The sequence below is a fragment of the Oreochromis aureus genome, linkage group 6 (genome assembly GCF_013358895.1).
Source record: "Oreochromis aureus strain Israel breed Guangdong linkage group 6, ZZ_aureus, whole genome shotgun sequence".
Taxonomy (NCBI): domain Eukaryota; kingdom Metazoa; phylum Chordata; class Actinopteri; order Cichliformes; family Cichlidae; genus Oreochromis; species Oreochromis aureus.
In genome coordinates this window covers 27,726,827-27,743,298 of record NC_052947.1, presented here as the reverse complement: position 1 = coordinate 27,743,298, position 16,472 = coordinate 27,726,827, and the positions used below count along the sequence as shown (strand labels likewise).

At 38.9% G+C, this 16,472-nt stretch overlaps 1 protein-coding gene across 3 annotated transcripts; it reads left to right on the top strand.

The window, feature by feature from the left end:
• The first annotated feature begins 7 nt into the window (after positions 1-7).
• On the top strand, positions 8-15,155 carry acox1 (acyl-CoA oxidase 1, palmitoyl). Of its 3 annotated transcripts, none has more exons than XM_031727689.2 (14): positions 8-236; positions 1,332-1,491; positions 5,977-6,137; positions 7,337-7,444; positions 7,544-7,663; positions 7,779-7,894; positions 8,314-8,483; positions 8,903-9,065; positions 9,682-9,872; positions 10,153-10,332; positions 12,117-12,222; positions 12,520-12,663; positions 12,838-13,044; positions 13,244-15,155. In XM_031727689.2, the coding sequence occupies exons 1-14, from the start codon at positions 128-130 to the stop codon at positions 13,292-13,294; spliced, it is 1,986 nt and encodes a 661-aa protein (XP_031583549.1). In that variant the 5' UTR covers positions 8-127; the 3' UTR covers positions 13,295-15,155. The 3 variants fall into 3 exon arrangements, with proteins under 3 accessions (XP_031583549.1, XP_031583556.1, XP_039469330.1); XM_031727696.2 differs by lacking the exon at positions 5,977-6,137 and adding an exon at positions 3,524-3,684; XM_039613396.1 differs by lacking the exon at positions 5,977-6,137 and having other exon boundaries at positions 21-236.
• Positions 15,156-16,472: the final 1,317 nt, after the last annotated feature.

Sequence of the window (16,472 nt, the reverse complement as noted above, 5' to 3'; positions counted from 1 at the left end):
CCGCCTCTCTGCGCCTGCGTGGATAAGAGGCCGATTCAGGAGAAGCCGTCAGTTTGCAGGAGTTTTAGAATCTAGGTCGCTTCATAGTTTTAAATAGTAAGTATTGTTTCCAGTCTGAGACGGAACCATGAATCCTGATATTGTTAAGGAAAGAAAAAACGCCACGTTTGACGTCGAAAAACTGACCTTTATTTTGGATGGCGGTCCAGAAAAGACCAGAAGAAGGCGAGAAATTGGTGAGATTGTAACTGTCTTCCTTGATCGAAACATGTTATTTTAACGTGTTTGGTGCTGCTGACTGTTTTAATTTAATACGACAATGGGACCTGTACTTGCATTTAAGTAAAAAACACTGTGAAGGTAAGAGAAGTTTAATGTTAGCACAGCCGTGTTTCCATCGGCTGTTAGCTAAGGTGTTGTTAGCAGCTCTCATAACCCGCAGGTGACTTTCATTGTCCGGGGTACAACAAACTTTTATACGTTTTAGATATCAGTCTCAGAATTATTAGTTTAAAGTGGCATTTCTGAAGTTGACTGAGTCACAATGATTTTTATGTGATCCGAATGTAAATTCGGCTTTAGTGTCATTTATGTTTATGATTAAGTTTCCTGAGTTTCACTGTACTGAATCTATGCACTTTAACCCAGTTTTTTTTTTATGGTTGTGTACAGCTGGTAGATAAACCCAAAATGCTGACACGCCCTGTGTAATATTAGTTCAGCACGTAAAATCTGAAGAGCATATTGATTACTATTTAGGTGTTTTTATGTGCAGTGGGATCTTTGTCTCCAGTGTCCAAATTCAAGCCGAAATATGGCATTGTGCAAATCAATAAACGGGCATTTGCAGTTATGTTTTTTAGTAAAGGTTAATGTGTCTCTCATATAAACTGATAAACTGCTAATGCCAAGCTAACAGAAGCTGTTTCTTGTGTCATCAGGGATCCCACAACAGGGGGGAGCAATTAATTTTCCCAAGGGGGCACATATGAAACTGGGACTGGAGGATCACACCAATAAGTTCATAAAGAGAGAGAATTAATTATTGATATTGAGTGGAACCAATCCCAGCTTCCCATATGACCTCTTTTAGAAAATTAATTGCTCTTTTACCTAACAAAATTTCCACTAAAACCATTCTGCTAAGCAAATGACTTCTCTACAGTTTGTTATAGGATGCTGAGTGGTTGTGTCCTACTCAATTCTGGTGAAACAAGCTTACTATGTGTTTTGGCTTGAAGTATTTGTAGGATTCATCCTTTTCAGTGTGCCATACCTGTTCAATTAGTAGCTGCCTCACTAATACATGAATGTTTGAATTTCCACTGTAGAGTCACTAGTTTTCAGCGACCCAGACTTTAAGGAGGAAGACCCAAACTTCTTGTCCCGCAGTGAGCGCTATGACCAAGCTGTTAGAAAAAGTGCCCAAATGATCCTGAAGCTCAGAGAGTATGGTATTGCTGACCCAGAGGAGATCTACCACTATAAGAGGTATGTGGTAGAAGAATCAGCTCATGAAGCCAACAGCCAAGTAGATGGGTTTGTTATTAAAGAACAGCCTGCAAATGATTAAATCCACTCGTTTGTTTGTAGGTGCTGTTCATCTGTAGAAGTATAAGGGGGGAGGGGGGCTTATCACACTCATAGTGCATTTCAGTGTATACTCATGAAAATGCTTCTTATGAAGCAAATGATGTGAGGCTCAAAGGTAAAGTATTGTGTATGTGGTGTACTTTAATGTTACTACACCCAGACTGTACTTTGACAGTAATCAAATTATCCACCCACCTTCTCTGTTAACTCGTGTGCAATATGCAAAGCAACAAAAACCAGTGTTTGTTTCTGAACAATAATCCCAAACAGTGTCACAGATGTTACATGAACGGGGCTGAATATAGTTTTAGTCTTTTCACCTTTTTCCCCCCCAAAAATGGACCAAATCTGGTGGATTGTTTTTTGCCGCTCTTGGCAACTAAGTCAACAACAACAAGCAGCTGGTGCAAAGTTCAAATAAGATTAAAATTGTGTTAGAGGGCAACAAGCTGCCACTTATTGTGCGCTTTCTTCATGAGCTGTGTGCATTTATTTAAATTCAATCCTTCTAAACTCTGCAATGCAGTGCAGCTTTACTTCCACTGTAAACTGCACATGCTCATAAATATCCTTTGATTTGTCAAGACACACGGCCAGATTTACTAACAGTCACAAATCCCAAAATGATCTCTCTGGTAGTTCTTCACTGAGTTCTCACCCTGCATGTTTAGAGCTGAGCCCCACATTGTGCTGGTTCCCAGTAATATTGGTGTATTACTGAGGACCATCATGATATTTTGATGAGAAAGAGCAGAACTAGCCTTAACTGAACTAATGCATCACATGTTACTTATTAAAGGCTACTAGGTTAATTTTTACAGTGAGCAGATGGGTTTGCAGTGTTTCAGGTTGTAAGTCACATTTCTGCACAGATTGATTGCCAATGAAAACTGCAAAGAGCACAAGAGCAACTCTGTGCCTTTTCTCAGGGTTGCATACACACAGAGCTCTGCAACATGACACATTATCTGTTTATTTTAATTTTTTAAATGCTTTAAAATGTTCCCACTACCACATAATCTTGTGCATGCCGTACAGAAATGTCTGCCAAAATACAGCTTTTAATGGGGCTTTGACGTGCAACATTACATAGCATACAGGGAAAAAATGTTTCCATTTACACACTTACTAAAAATGCAGATGGGTCAGGATCTGATTTTAAGCAAAGTTCTTTGTCTGTTATTTACACAATTGCTGTAATAGTTTCTGTGTCATGTATTCCACTTCAGCTGTCGGATTTATCTTGAGATCATACGGATTTATCTGCACACAGTCCCCAAGAATTTCTAAGAGAATTTGACAACAACAAAAAAAACAAAACATTGGTTTTCTCCAGTTCATCGGAATTGTTAAATGCTTTTGTAGAGAAGCGTATGTTTAAAATCATCATTTGCATGTACAAACTGTTTCAGTTATTTGCTGGGTACATTGGGTATATTTATTTTTGACTGGCTTAATTGGTGCCATTTGTAGATTAAAGTCAATGCATCGTTGTTTAAAAATGAATACTGCTAGATCTTTTCACTCGTGTCAATACATTTTTGCAATTTGTGTCACACTGATTGCCTCATTTAGTAAATCTGCCCAAACTGAGATGGGTCACGGTCAGTCTTGGATTTAGCTTTTGAAACGCATTAACTTGATTTTTGTGAAGGTCCTTGGACAAAACTTAATGATTCTATGTTGAAACACTTCAAATTTACAACAATTTATTCCCCCCCCCCTCCCCCCCCCCCAAAGCAAAGGGCTATTTTAAGCAGGATGGGGAAAAGCGTTTAACACTAAGAATGCCTCTGATTTCTTGTATGCGTTTGACAGATCCAAACTTGATGTATGTAAACTTCCAATTGGATGTAATCAAATTATCACGTGTCTAATATGTGAGTTAACATCGTCTGAACCGCACTTCTGTACACTTCCCTTTACCCAGTATGGTCAAAGGCAACAATCAGGAGTCTTTGGGACTACACTTTGCCATGTTCATCCCATTCCTGCACAGCCAATGTGACCATCACCAAAAAAAGAAATGGTTGCCTTTGGCAGAGTCCTACCGGGTGGTGGGCACGTATGCCCAAACTGAGATGGGTCACGGTCAGTCCTGGACTTAGCTTTGAACTTGCTGAATGTTGATTAAGGCCCTTGGACAAAACTTTATCATCCTCTGCTGATAAATGATCAGCAGTCATTTTTGAGCAAAAGAATAAAGCACTTAAAACCATAACTTTAATTTCTTGTATGTGTTTGACAGAAGCAAATTATTGAGAAAATTCAAAGTAGTTGCATGCATGTCCTGATGATTGTGTTTGCAGTTGCATGGTTTTCTAAAAGACACGCTACATGTAGATGTATCCATACAATTAGCATAGCTCCAGTAGAAGTTCCCATTTAGACCCTAAATATTAAACTAGTTTTATGTCATCAACGCATGTTCCCATAAGCAGTTTCTAAGTCTACTTCCTTTCCACTGACTCTTTCATTCCCCTTTCTGTGTTGATAATGCCCCAATTATGAAGCTTGTGTATATTTTGATTGCTCCCTTGATTTGCTGTCCATCTTTTCTATGCATGATTTAACAAGACTGAATAACTGATCAGAGATGGCCTGTCTTTGTTTGGCCTGCGGATTTGAAATGATGGGAACTAGAAACATGAACAAAACTAGTTCAGTTGTCTTTTTCATGAAGTCTTGAAAGAGTAAGAAAAGCAGCATTATGAGCTGCAGAAGTTTGTGGCTCATGAGTCCATAATGAGGCCTCTGAATGTCTCTTTGTAATCTGAGAAATTGGCAAATCTATGTGAGAGAGGATGTGAGCCAAGCAGCTATTGTTTGGTGGCTTTCTGTTACAAAGCCGGGTGGATGTCGTTTTGAATTTGTAAATCTGTCACAAAGCTGCATTTAATATTTACCCCTGTATTTACTCACCATTTCAGTTTGGTTTAGCCTACACTGGGTCAGTTAGAGAGAACACTTGGTTGTGGTCAAGGGCACCTTAACACTCTTGTGAGGCTATTGCTAATGTCAGACTGCTGAAATTTGTGATTTTGGACCCCATAATCACTGAAAATGATGCAAAAAAAACATCAAAACTTGGCACTGTGTGTTGGAAACAGTTGCTCATTTTGAATTTGCTGCCTGCTACACTATTTATTTTATTATTTAAAGTTGGTGGTGGCACATTTTACCTCCTTTGTTTAGGAACTAGGGAGACCTGTTAATGCAAAACAAAAATTGGATTGCTTGCTTTTGTATTTAACTGTCTGTTTTTGGTTTGTTTGTTTTTTTTTGTTTGTTTTTGGTTTTTTTTCCCCCTCATGACACACTGAATCCTGTCAATGACTGGACTATTTAGTGTTCCTTCTCCTCTTTAGCCTGCAGGACACTCTAACCATGGGTTCCAAAAATCATTAAACAATTTTTGTCCATCGTAAATGATCTGAGGACCAAAGAAAGCAGTGTCTTTTTTTTTTTTTTGTAACTATGGGTCCACTATTGGTTATTTCTTTAGACTTACTTAATATACCTTCTGTCAGTGTTTGTAATAAGCAGGTCCAGTTTTCATCTATGTATCTGTTCCATTCCCCTAAACATTTTTGGTGGCTTTCAGTTGTTGCCACCTGAGCAACAAAATAAATCTCCCACCCAAACTGAGAGTAGGCTAAAGTTCAAGACTTGGTCATCCCTGTCAGTGGTATGGGTAAATGTGTAGATCCAACTACTAAAGACAAACTTTTGGAAAATGACATTTAAATGGTAAATGGCCTGTATTTATATAGCGCTTTAATAGTCCCTAAGGACCCCAAAGCGCTTTACATATCCAGTCATCCACCCATTCACACACTGTTGATGGCAAGCTACGTTGTAGCCACAGCCACCCTGGGGCGCCCTGACAGAGGCGAGGCTGCCGGACACTGGCGCCACCGGGCCCTCTGACCACCACCAGTAGGCAACGGGTGAACTGTCTTGCCCAAGGACACAACGACCGAGACTGTCCGAGCCGGGGCTCGAACCGGCAACCGTCCGATTACAAGGCGAACTCCCAACTCTTGAGCCACGATCGCCCCGATTTATGGAGTTAGATTCTCAGCACATGATCAAATCAGTAATTCCAATATACATGTCATGCTGACAAATTGTTTTAATTTGTCTTTGTCACCTCTTTCTCTGCTGCTTGTGCACATGTCTTTTATTCTTGCATCACTATTTTGATTCCTGTAAATGATTCTTCCTGCGGATACAAAACTGTATCATTATCTTCTCGTTCATCTCTGCTAACGTTGTCTTAAACTCTTCATAATCACTTCCACCATCTGCGTTCCTTCTCCTTGCCCTTTCTACATTACAACCTGCTTTTTTTCCCATTTCCCACTGCCTTGCGTGGCCAAGATGTGTGCACCCTGACAGGCCAGAGCCCCTGGATCTTCATCTCGGGATGTTCCTGCCCACACTACTCAACCAGGCCACCCCAGAGCAAATGGACCGTTTCTTCATGCCCGCCTGGACCCTAAAGATCATCGGCACCTACGCTCAGACTGAGATGGGCCACGGTAAAATGAAGTCCAAAACAGTAGGCCAGTTAGGAACACGATGCCGTTTTTAATTTTATTGTCAATATTCCCACAAACTATTGAGTCAGGTTGGTTGCGATTTAATGTAAGAAAGAAGTTGGTGCTGTTTGTTTGTTTGTTCATTCATTCATTCATTCATTCATTCATTCATTCATTCATTCATTTATTTATTTATTTATTTATTTATTTATTTATTTTACACATGGCATTCAGCACTAGTTTATTATTCAAATGTGTATATTCACCAACCCTCAACTAAGAGCTGTTTCAAGAATTTGCGCTAGCTCACAAGTGGTTTATTTAAGGATACTTTAAGGAATTTGGATAAATTCAGTCAACTAGAGAAATGCTGCAAACAAAGTAAGAGTTAAACCTCTGTGCTACTTTAAGATTAGATGATGGTAAATGCACCCAGTATATCTCTGAGAGTGGAAGTGTTTTCTTCTTTGTTAAAGAGAGAAAAAATCTTGAAACCAATGATTCATTTACATAACATCTGTGTCCACGGGCCCACTGGACAAGTGTAAAGTTTTCATTTCAGAACTAAAAAAAGGTAACCACAGTCATGAAAATATCCTCACATATACCACAAACCTTTTGAGTAGTTTCTCACTAGCTGTTCTACTCCCTGTCCACCCCTCCTGTTTCACAGTAGCTCTTCTTATCTGGTTTGTTTTGTTTTTTCTTGTCTTCACTAACCATCTTTACTTTACTTTAACAGTATGGGCTGTTATGTCTTTAACTAAAGACCAGTAAAATCCAGCTTAAACGGCATGCAACTGGATCATCTTAAAACTGTGACTGAAAATTAAGATCTGTCAAACACCTACAAGCTTCTCTCGTAGAGAAGTGGATTCAGCCATTTTATTTAAGTAAATTTATACTGGATATTCCATTTTAAGTCTCAAGGGCCAAATGTGCTGTCTATTACCTATAAGTTTAAACTTAGGGGTTGTTTTTTTTTTTTTCCATCTCTGATTGATGCTAAAGTTGTAATGTATTCTGTAAATGTAATTTTTAGCCTGGGCATGTTTGTTAACAGTAGTAGTAGTTTTACATAAAAATCATCAGATCGATTGCTAATGTCTAACCAGCATTGTGATGCACTAGTTTTGCTTTTTAAACTGTATTCTCTGCATGTGTGTCTGGTGGCCTTTTGACATATTGAATCACTCCAGGCACACACCTTAGAGGGCTGGAGACCACAGCCACATATGATCCAGCCACTCAAGAGTTTGTCTTGAACAGTCCCACTGTGAGCTCCATCAAGTGGTGGCCCGGAGGACGTAAGTGTTTTGACTCTATTAGGTCTGGGGTTTCATCATGAATAGCCTTTGTGGGGTTTTCTTGTTTTGTTTTTGTTAATAATTTCTCTCTCTCTCTAGTTGGGAAGACCTCCAACCATGCCATAGTGTTAGCACAGCTTTACACTCTTGGAAACTGCCATGGTCTGCATGCTTTCATCGTACCCATCAGAGATATGAACACACATTTACCCCTGCCAGGTAACCACAGTCTGTGATGACTTTCTGGATGTGGTGTTTATAAAGTAAGTTCTCATCATCCTTTCTGTCCATCTCACTTTTTCTCTTACTAGCTTTATTTATCTTTCTCTCTCAGGTATTGTTGTTGGCGACATTGGCCCCAAGTTTGGCTTCAATGAGGTTGACAATGGCTTCCTGAAATTGGAGAATGTACGAATTCCACGGGAGAACATGCTGATGAAATACGCCAAGGTGAAATGAAAGTTTCTTTTTAACAGCAGTGATTCACCGTGAATGGATTAATTTACCTCAGCTCTTTGTTTGTAATGTTTGGCCGTGTTTGGGAAGTGGATTACTGATCTTGAAATTATACCCCATTACTATAGTAAGGCACAGTCATTGGTCATGTTTCAGCCATTGCTTGTCCTTTTGCCCCTTGCAGATTCTTTTATAATCAAGCGCCAATCTGTGCTACCAGTGGTGGTTTAACTGATGAGTGTCAGAAATTGTGTCCTCATTGGGATTACATTTGCAAATGCCTTGCAAGAATTACTTTAAAAAAATACTTATTCAGTTTGGTAATATACATTGACACTTGGTGGTGTTGGTGGTTATATGGATACAGAATAAATAAATTTCAAGTGGGGCTTCAATATGGCTCTGTCCACCAGGTGGAGCCAGATGGAGCCTATGTGCAACCACCGAGTACTAAGCTGACCTACGGCACCATGGTGTTCATCCGCTCCATGATTGTCGCTGAGTCAGCTCGAGCCCTCGCAAAGTCCTCCACCATCGCCATCCGCTACAGTGCTGTTCGTCACCAGTCTGAAATACGGCCAGGGTCAGTGGACAGTTGAGTGCTGTCAATGCAAACACTTACACAAACATCTCATGACTCAAAAGTAGTGAGTAAAAACAAATGCAGGTTTGTAGTTGAGCTGAAATAAACCAAGTGAACAGGCTGAAAGTTACACTAGTACTTTAAAGTACTTTACAGTACTAGTGGTTCCTAGTTTGCCCGAATATCAGCATAAAGGAAAAATGAATCCCAGCGGTATGTGACGTTGAAGTATACTGCAGTGCAACAGCTAGGCTTGATATATCTGCAACTTTTGCATAGGTGACTATAAAACTCAGTGGTCTCTCTCGTCTATGTCACTGTTTCAATAATGACTGATTTTTTTTTTTTTCTTCTGTTGTTTTTGTTTTTTAAAAGCCCTTTGAGACCTAAGAATATTTTTGTGTGTTTCTATTGCACAGAGAGCCAGAGCCTCAGATCCTCGACTATCAGACACAGCAGTACAAGCTGTTCCCTCTGCTGGCCACAGCCTATGCCTTCACTTTTGTTGGCCAGTACATGAGGCAGACCTACCACCGCATTACTGAAGACATCAACCAGGGAGACTTCAGCGAGATGCCTGAGGTACTGACCAGCTAGCCCCATGTGGGGCATCAAAGCTTAATTGCCCCCTTTTTTTTTTTTTTTTTTTTTTTTTTCTCCTCCTCCTCCTTCACCCACTGCAGGAATCTTTTTTTCAGGGACTAGTGCGCCCACTCTGTTGATCCCACTTCTGCGGTCAAGGTCTAAATTAAGTTGAGGGCGGGGTGGGGTGTACTAGAATGAGAATTAAGTGAGGAATTGTGCTGATGATCAATGGACAGATTAATCACATAACATTTAAAAAAACTTCTTTTTTTCTTTTTTTAATTGATTTTTACACTTTACATTTTAAAAAACAAATCTGTTTGGAATTTTGAGCAAAATGTTAGAAAAGCAATTACCAGACATTTCTGAAGCATATCTGTGTCGTATATGGTTTTGTTTGATGGCACACGGTTGCTGGTGTTTGGTGGAATGGTGGCCTGTCCTCTTTCTTTGGACAGGCTGCTTTTTTTTTTTTTTTTTTTTTTTTTTCTTTCTTCTTCCCCCTTTCAGTCCAGCCTGTCACAGAACCATATATTTGTTCCCATGTCTTAAGTTTAATTCATTCATAGCTATGAATTAAGCTATTTCACTTGCTTTGCCCTCTAATTCACAGCTCCATGCCTTGTCTGCGGGTTTGAAGGCCTTCACCTCATGGGAAGCGACCTCAGCCATCGAGGTGTGCCGCATGTCATGTGGTGGCCACGGTTACTCTCGAAGCAGTGCCTTGCCAGACATTTATGTCGAGTTTACCCCTACCTGCACCTACGAGGGAGAGAATACAGTCATGATGCTGCAGACTGCCAGGTAACGCGAAGTGACATTTAACACCACAAATTAGAGAAAACTACTGAAGCTAAATTATGTCCTGTGTGTCAGTATTGGTGGTGTAACATAAAAGCTCCCTTCATAAACTCACCTTCACACCGATGAATAAAACTCACACAAAGAGTTGAAAAATGAAGATATGTTAACTTTTATTTCTAATAGCTACAGTAAATATTTCTGTAAAGCTTTCAATTAATAGAAACACAGCTGCTGGCTATCTCGCGCATCTAACTGTTAAACTGAACACTCATGTCTGCAGATACCTGGTGAAGAGCTACAAACAGGCTAAGGCAGGCCAGCAGCTGAGCGGCATTGTGTCGTACCTGAATGAAGCAGATGTGCGGAGGGTGCAGCCACAGCCTGTCGCTGCCAGACCAACAGTGGTTGACATCAATGACCTGACTAGCCTGACAGAGGTCTACAAACTCCGAGCAGCCATGTAAGAGAGCAGTGGGAAAGATCATGACCTTGTTACATGAAATATCTCCCAGTTTCCTTTTATTTGCCATTATTATTTATATATCTAGTAGAATTGTACAGGTTTTCTGGGTTTGTGCGTTAGAAAAGGTGGTGGAACTTGAGCATTGGATTGCACCCTGGGGAAATTCACTTGCTCCAGCAGCAAAAGGGTCAGGAAGAAAAAGTCAATCGGAGATATTTTACGGTTTTTCATTTTTCTAATAAGTTGTGTACAAAAAACTTAAAACTGTGTACACGGAAGAAATCTGTATTTTACTGTGTATAGTAACATTTTTACACAGTAAAGTACAGTGGGGGTGGTAAAATACTTGGTGTTGTCCTTCCTTAAATGTTATACACCGTCTTTTCTTTTTAAAAACAAGTTTTGCAGTTGTCACTACTGATCTCTTTAATAGTTCAGTTTGCTAGTGCAAGTCTGACTTACACCAGCAGTTGTTGGTCATTTCCTGCATGTGACATGATATGGAGAGCTGATCACATGACTGCAGCTGTCATTATCTAAACCCATCTGGCAGGGAGTGTCAAGTGTGGTGGACGGTTTTGTTTTGTTTTTTTATTTTAAATGTGGTCCAACTTTAAACATCAGAGGGTTAAAAGGCAAATATGCATTTCTAATTGGGTTTTTTTCATTTTGTTTTTTGAATAGTATTAGGAAAATGATGCTTAAAGTATTGGGACTAAACAGATGAAAAGAAAGTAGTAAAAGGCTAGTTTTTCATAAGAGGAGTTTGACATATCTGAGAAAACTAAATGAGTGTTATGGTGTCAAACACTGACTGTGTTGGCAGGTAGGTAAGGCTTGGGAGGGGTGAGGCTTTAGACAAGAACCAGACTAAAAAGCTTGTTTGGTGTGTCTTAAAAATTGACTTGCACAGTCTGACATTTGCTCAGTCGTACATTTCTGCCTGCTCTGAATTAAACTAAGGCGATTGCAAGAGGGAGGATTAAAGCGTCTCTAAATTGAAGATTAAATAAATCCATCAGGGAGGCAGGTTTAACTTGTACTCGGCAGTGTTTGTCAGGGAGCACAGGCAACTTCTCTCATCTCCCCTTTTTATCTTAATCCACGTGTTTCTGATTATTTGAGGCACCTGGACGTTTTTCTTGTTTCATCCAAAGGGCGCACATACTGTATCGTTTCAGACTCAAAGTAATTCAGTTAATTTGTTTGTGTTTAAGGTTGGCGGCTGCTCTGCCTCCCTAAGTTGTAAAATGCTCTCTTCGTACCCCTACATTTGTTTTGTTTACCGCCAAAGAAGAAACTGCTCTTACAGTATCTGTCACAACATCAGCAATGCCACAAAAACATAGATGTATTCATTGAAGCTTGAATGTTGTAGGTTAACTAGTGTACTATCTTCCTCCAAGCCTTTAGTGTAAACCTGCCATTTATCTATTAAGTCTATTATGTAAACACTAGTTACTGTCATAGGAGGGGCTCATTTTTTTTGTTTTTTTTTGTTTTCCATCACAAAAGGTTAAAAGTCAACTTTAGTGTGACATGAAACACTCTTCGATCTATAATTGTGAACGAAAAGGGAGACTGATCTCACTCACATTTAGTTGTATTCAGTATGCAACTCCGTAGGTGAGCGCTAATCTTTATTGTTGATCCATTGAAAAGCATTCGGTACACATTTTAGTCTAGACAGACGGGGATGTAAAACTGCAGCTTACCTACAACCACAAGGAGGTAATTCTGGCTTTGTTGCTTAATGCAGGTTATGTTTCTGTGTTTTATAGTCTAGTGGAGCTGGCAGCGAAGAGCATCCAGCAGGAGCTGCAACGCAGGAAGAGTCAGGAGGATGCCTGGAACAACAGCGCCATCGACCTGGTCAGAGCCTCAGATGTAAGTTCAATTTTGCTTGATTGTCCTTTTTTATGAATAAATTATGACAAACCTTGGAGAAGGTTTAAGTACACTTGAAAAGAATATCTAAAACATCTGTCACCCTCTGAATATTGCCCTAAAGTTGGAGGTTGTTTGTTACTAAACAAGCGTCAGTATCTTTGGTTCTTTTGTTTCATGTAGAGTAAGTACACCGATATATGCGAACTGCTTTTTTAAGTCCAATTCAAATCCTGATCATGAGATATATATATATTTTTCTTCTCTCTTTTTTTTTTTTCTCTCTCTTGTGTTCAGGCCCACTGTCACTATGTTGTAGTGAAACTCTTTACTGATAAACTTGGGGAGGTTGCTGATACAGCAGTACACTCAGTGCTGTCAACCCTGGCTCTGCTCTACACCCTGTATGGCATCACAAAGAACTCTGGAGACTTCCTACAGGTAAGAGAAATCATCGTGTGTGTGTGTGTGTGTGTGTGTGTGTGGTCAGCAGATAAGCACAACAGTACTGACTGAATGTGCTTTGTATTGCTCAGCTTGGTCTGATCTAAGATTCAATCTCTACAGCTGCTGGTGTTATTTTTATTTTATTTTTTTCTTAAATTCTTTTTCTAGGCCGGACTGCTGAGTGTGCCCCAGGTGATGCAGATTTCTATTCGAATCAAGGAGCTGCTGGCTCAGCTGAGGCCCAACGCTGTGGCCCTGGTGGATGCCTTTGACATCCATGACAAGAAGCTGAATTCGGTCCTGGGACGATACGATGGGAATGTTTATGAGCACATGTTCGAGTGGGCTCGCAAATCCCCCCTCAATGCTACAGAGGTCAGTCGAGCCCACGAGGTTGTATGGTCACAGTGTTAATGATAAGCTGCTCTTTGCATTTATCAGCAGCATGGAACTCGAGTGTGTTTTATATGAAAATGAAGATGTTGGCAAATCCAACCTCACACTAAACCTGTTTGTGTGATCGTGGTGTACATTTGTTGCATTATTTCAGCAACTTTTTTTTTTCTCCCTACAGGTACACGAATCCTTCCACAAGTACCTGAAGCCTCTGCGGTCCAAACTGTGAACTGATCCATGAACCTCACCTCCTGGCCGGACCCTTTGACTCTGCAGGCTCAAGCTCAACAGTACTAATCTACCCCATGATGCTTTTTACTAGCTGCCAGCTGGTATATTTCAGAAATTAGCCCTCTTAAGGCCATGGTAGATGGCAAACTAACCCTATAAGATAGTAGAGAGGGAGAGAAGGAAATTTAAAGTGAGTAGATGTGTTTTATGAAGGGAAATGGAAATGCAACCAAGACTGAAAATTGATAAAGTGAGCCCACTGAGAGACCTCCAAGAATAGCTTTAACACTAACAATCACACATTTACAGTTTTAGACTGATCTGCCTTTTGAACAGAACATCCACGGCAAAGTATTATTTGTGGTCAGTCTTTTTTTTCCTTAATTTTTTTTTTTTTTGGCTGCGTGCCTGAAATTTCCTTTTTTTTTTTTTTCTTCTTTTTTTTTTCTCCCTCTCTCTTCTAGCAAGAACAGAATGTCTGATGATTGTTACATAATGTGGGCAATCGACTAATGGTAAAATCAGGGTGGCAAACTGTTGTTCTTAATTATTTCAAGAGGCTTTTGTTTGTCCATAACATTTATCAATCATGGTACTGCTTAAGGAGTAGTTTTACATCAATGATTCAACCAAGTCTAAGTCTAGCCCTTAATTGGACCATAACATGACATTCATTTGTTTCAGATACATATTCCAATTAAAAAACCTTTTCATAAAGAGAGCTTCTTCAGTCACTTATTGTAATAAAATGATCTTAAAAGTCCCTGCTAACTGATGGCTCACTTGAAATCTGTGATTTTTAGTATCAAATGATCAGCATCTGTACCCTGGAAATGTGGACTGTTTTTAACAGCATCTGCTGCAGTCGTCTCTAAACCCACGTCACCAGCTGTAGTCCCCATAAGCCTTTAACTGCCTAAATCCTCCAGTTGTCTTATTTCAGTCAAAAAGGTGAATCAGTCTGCCTGTTCTCTTATTTCATATTCCACCTCTGTTCCCATACAATGACCAACATTGTGTCGCATGACAATTCCACCTTATTGGTGCTCCATAAATAGGAGCTGAGCTCACTGGACAGCTGAGACGCAGTGTGCACATTTGAGACCGTGGAAAAATTTGGGGCTGAGAGAAGATCAAGTTCAGCACTCTAGGATTCTCAAATCTTCAGTTTTTGACAGTATCGACTCTGTATCTGTAAAAGCTCAGCATGATTATGTTAAGGTCTGGATGGATGTTTTTAATTTATTCTAACATATTTCAATCTAAGAAATATAAATGAATTTGTTTACTAAAAAATGTTCCTTTATCTCAGAGTGCAATTGTTTAAGTGATGCTGCAAAGCAGTAAAATTACTTTGTTGCTTTTCTTTTCTTTCTTTTTTTTTTTTTTTTTTTTTTTAAATAACTTGTTGGGCTGTGAGCTTAAATCTAAAACCTCGCTGTAGACTGTAATGATGATGATTTGTATAATAATTATGTGCCTGACCATTAATTCAGAATGTTCTCACATGACTCCTTCTGTTTCGATCCTATATTTAATGGTTTGGATCTGCTGTAAGTTCTGATGACAAGTAGTTCATAACACTGGTCTTCTAATTTGTGCAGTCATTGTGGGTGGGGAGGGGTTTTATTTTCTTCTTCTTGAATCTAATTCAGAATATTCTCACAAGTAATTGCATTTCATTTGTTTTTCCACAAAACTGTATTTTGATTTGTTAGACGGTCACAATTATCACTATATAAGAGTAAGCTGTTTGAGGGTTTGTTTTCTTTTAAAAAAAACAAACAAAAACAAAACATGTTTCATTGAGTAATAACAGTTTTAATGGTTGGCAAATAAAGACGTGACCTGAAATTTCACCATTGTGTGTGGGTTTTGTTGTTGTTGTTTTTTGTTTTTAAACCCACCAAAAACTGGACAAAGAAATTCTTCAAATGAGTGACACATACAGTTCAGGATTTTCTGGCTTTGACCAACAGTGTCTTATATTATTTTTATTTTTTACTTGTTTACTGAAAGCCTTCCAACTGTTTGGACACTAAAATCCTGGAGTTCCTTTAAATTAATATTCACAAGTATTTGCAGAAATATTTTGGGAGAATAAAAAGCTTAGCTTTGCTTTAGAGGCAAAAAAAATTCTGTATTCTTCACTGATCTTTTGGTTTCTATATATTATTTTTCCCTAACAGTGTTGAAATGAATTTTTTTTGAGCTATATAGTAGGCAATGTTACATGAGTACCTGAAGTACTGCAAACCTACATGGAAAAACATTTACAATTTACATGCACAAAAATATAAGATTATAACATAATTGCACAATAATAAAATAAAACTATGCTCACTTTAATGAAAATGTAATAAATAAACCCAAACTATGCCACCATTCATGTGGAGCGCAAGAGATGACGGTTTGGTATTGGCCGTCAGACACATCCAGAAATGCAGGTGCGTCTGCTGCATCAAACAGAATTACTCCTTACTGCTTTGAAATTGGCAACAGTTTGAATTGTATCTGTTAATGGTTAACAAATTACATAGTAATGAGAAATATTTCAGTAGTATACTAAAGATGGGGGGGGGGAATTCTTTGAACTTGCTGAATTGCTATGCAAATATGACTTTAGTCAAAATACCAAGTAACTACTGCAAAATGTAGTTCACTACTCCTTAAGACTGATTTTTGAATGGGCACAAAGTAATGTACACACATTGCTATTAAAATCACAGGATTGTAATGTAGAATAAGCAGCTTGTTCGCTAATGAATAAGCTGCCAGACAGTGCAATGAAGCATGCTGCATATTTGTGTAGGAGTTGGAGTAAATGACTTCTGTGCATATGAGTGTGGTGAGGGGGCAATGGACAGCTGCAGTAATAATGTAATTTTACAATTACTCTATTCTGAGTACTTTACTGAAGTACAGTTTTAGTGTACTAAAAGTTTTATAAGTGTTTCTACTTTCTGCTTGTAGCCCACTATTATGTATTTCTTATTTGGTATTTTGGCTACGGTTAGGGTACCATTGCACTCCAAAAGATTTATTTCAAAGCTTTAGTTATTTATTATTTTTTACTTTATGATAAATAGATTTATGTCTATTTATATAATAAGCTATATTCTAACATCCATTATTATGATGCACATGTAAGAGATGGATGTATTTTCTGGTTCTAA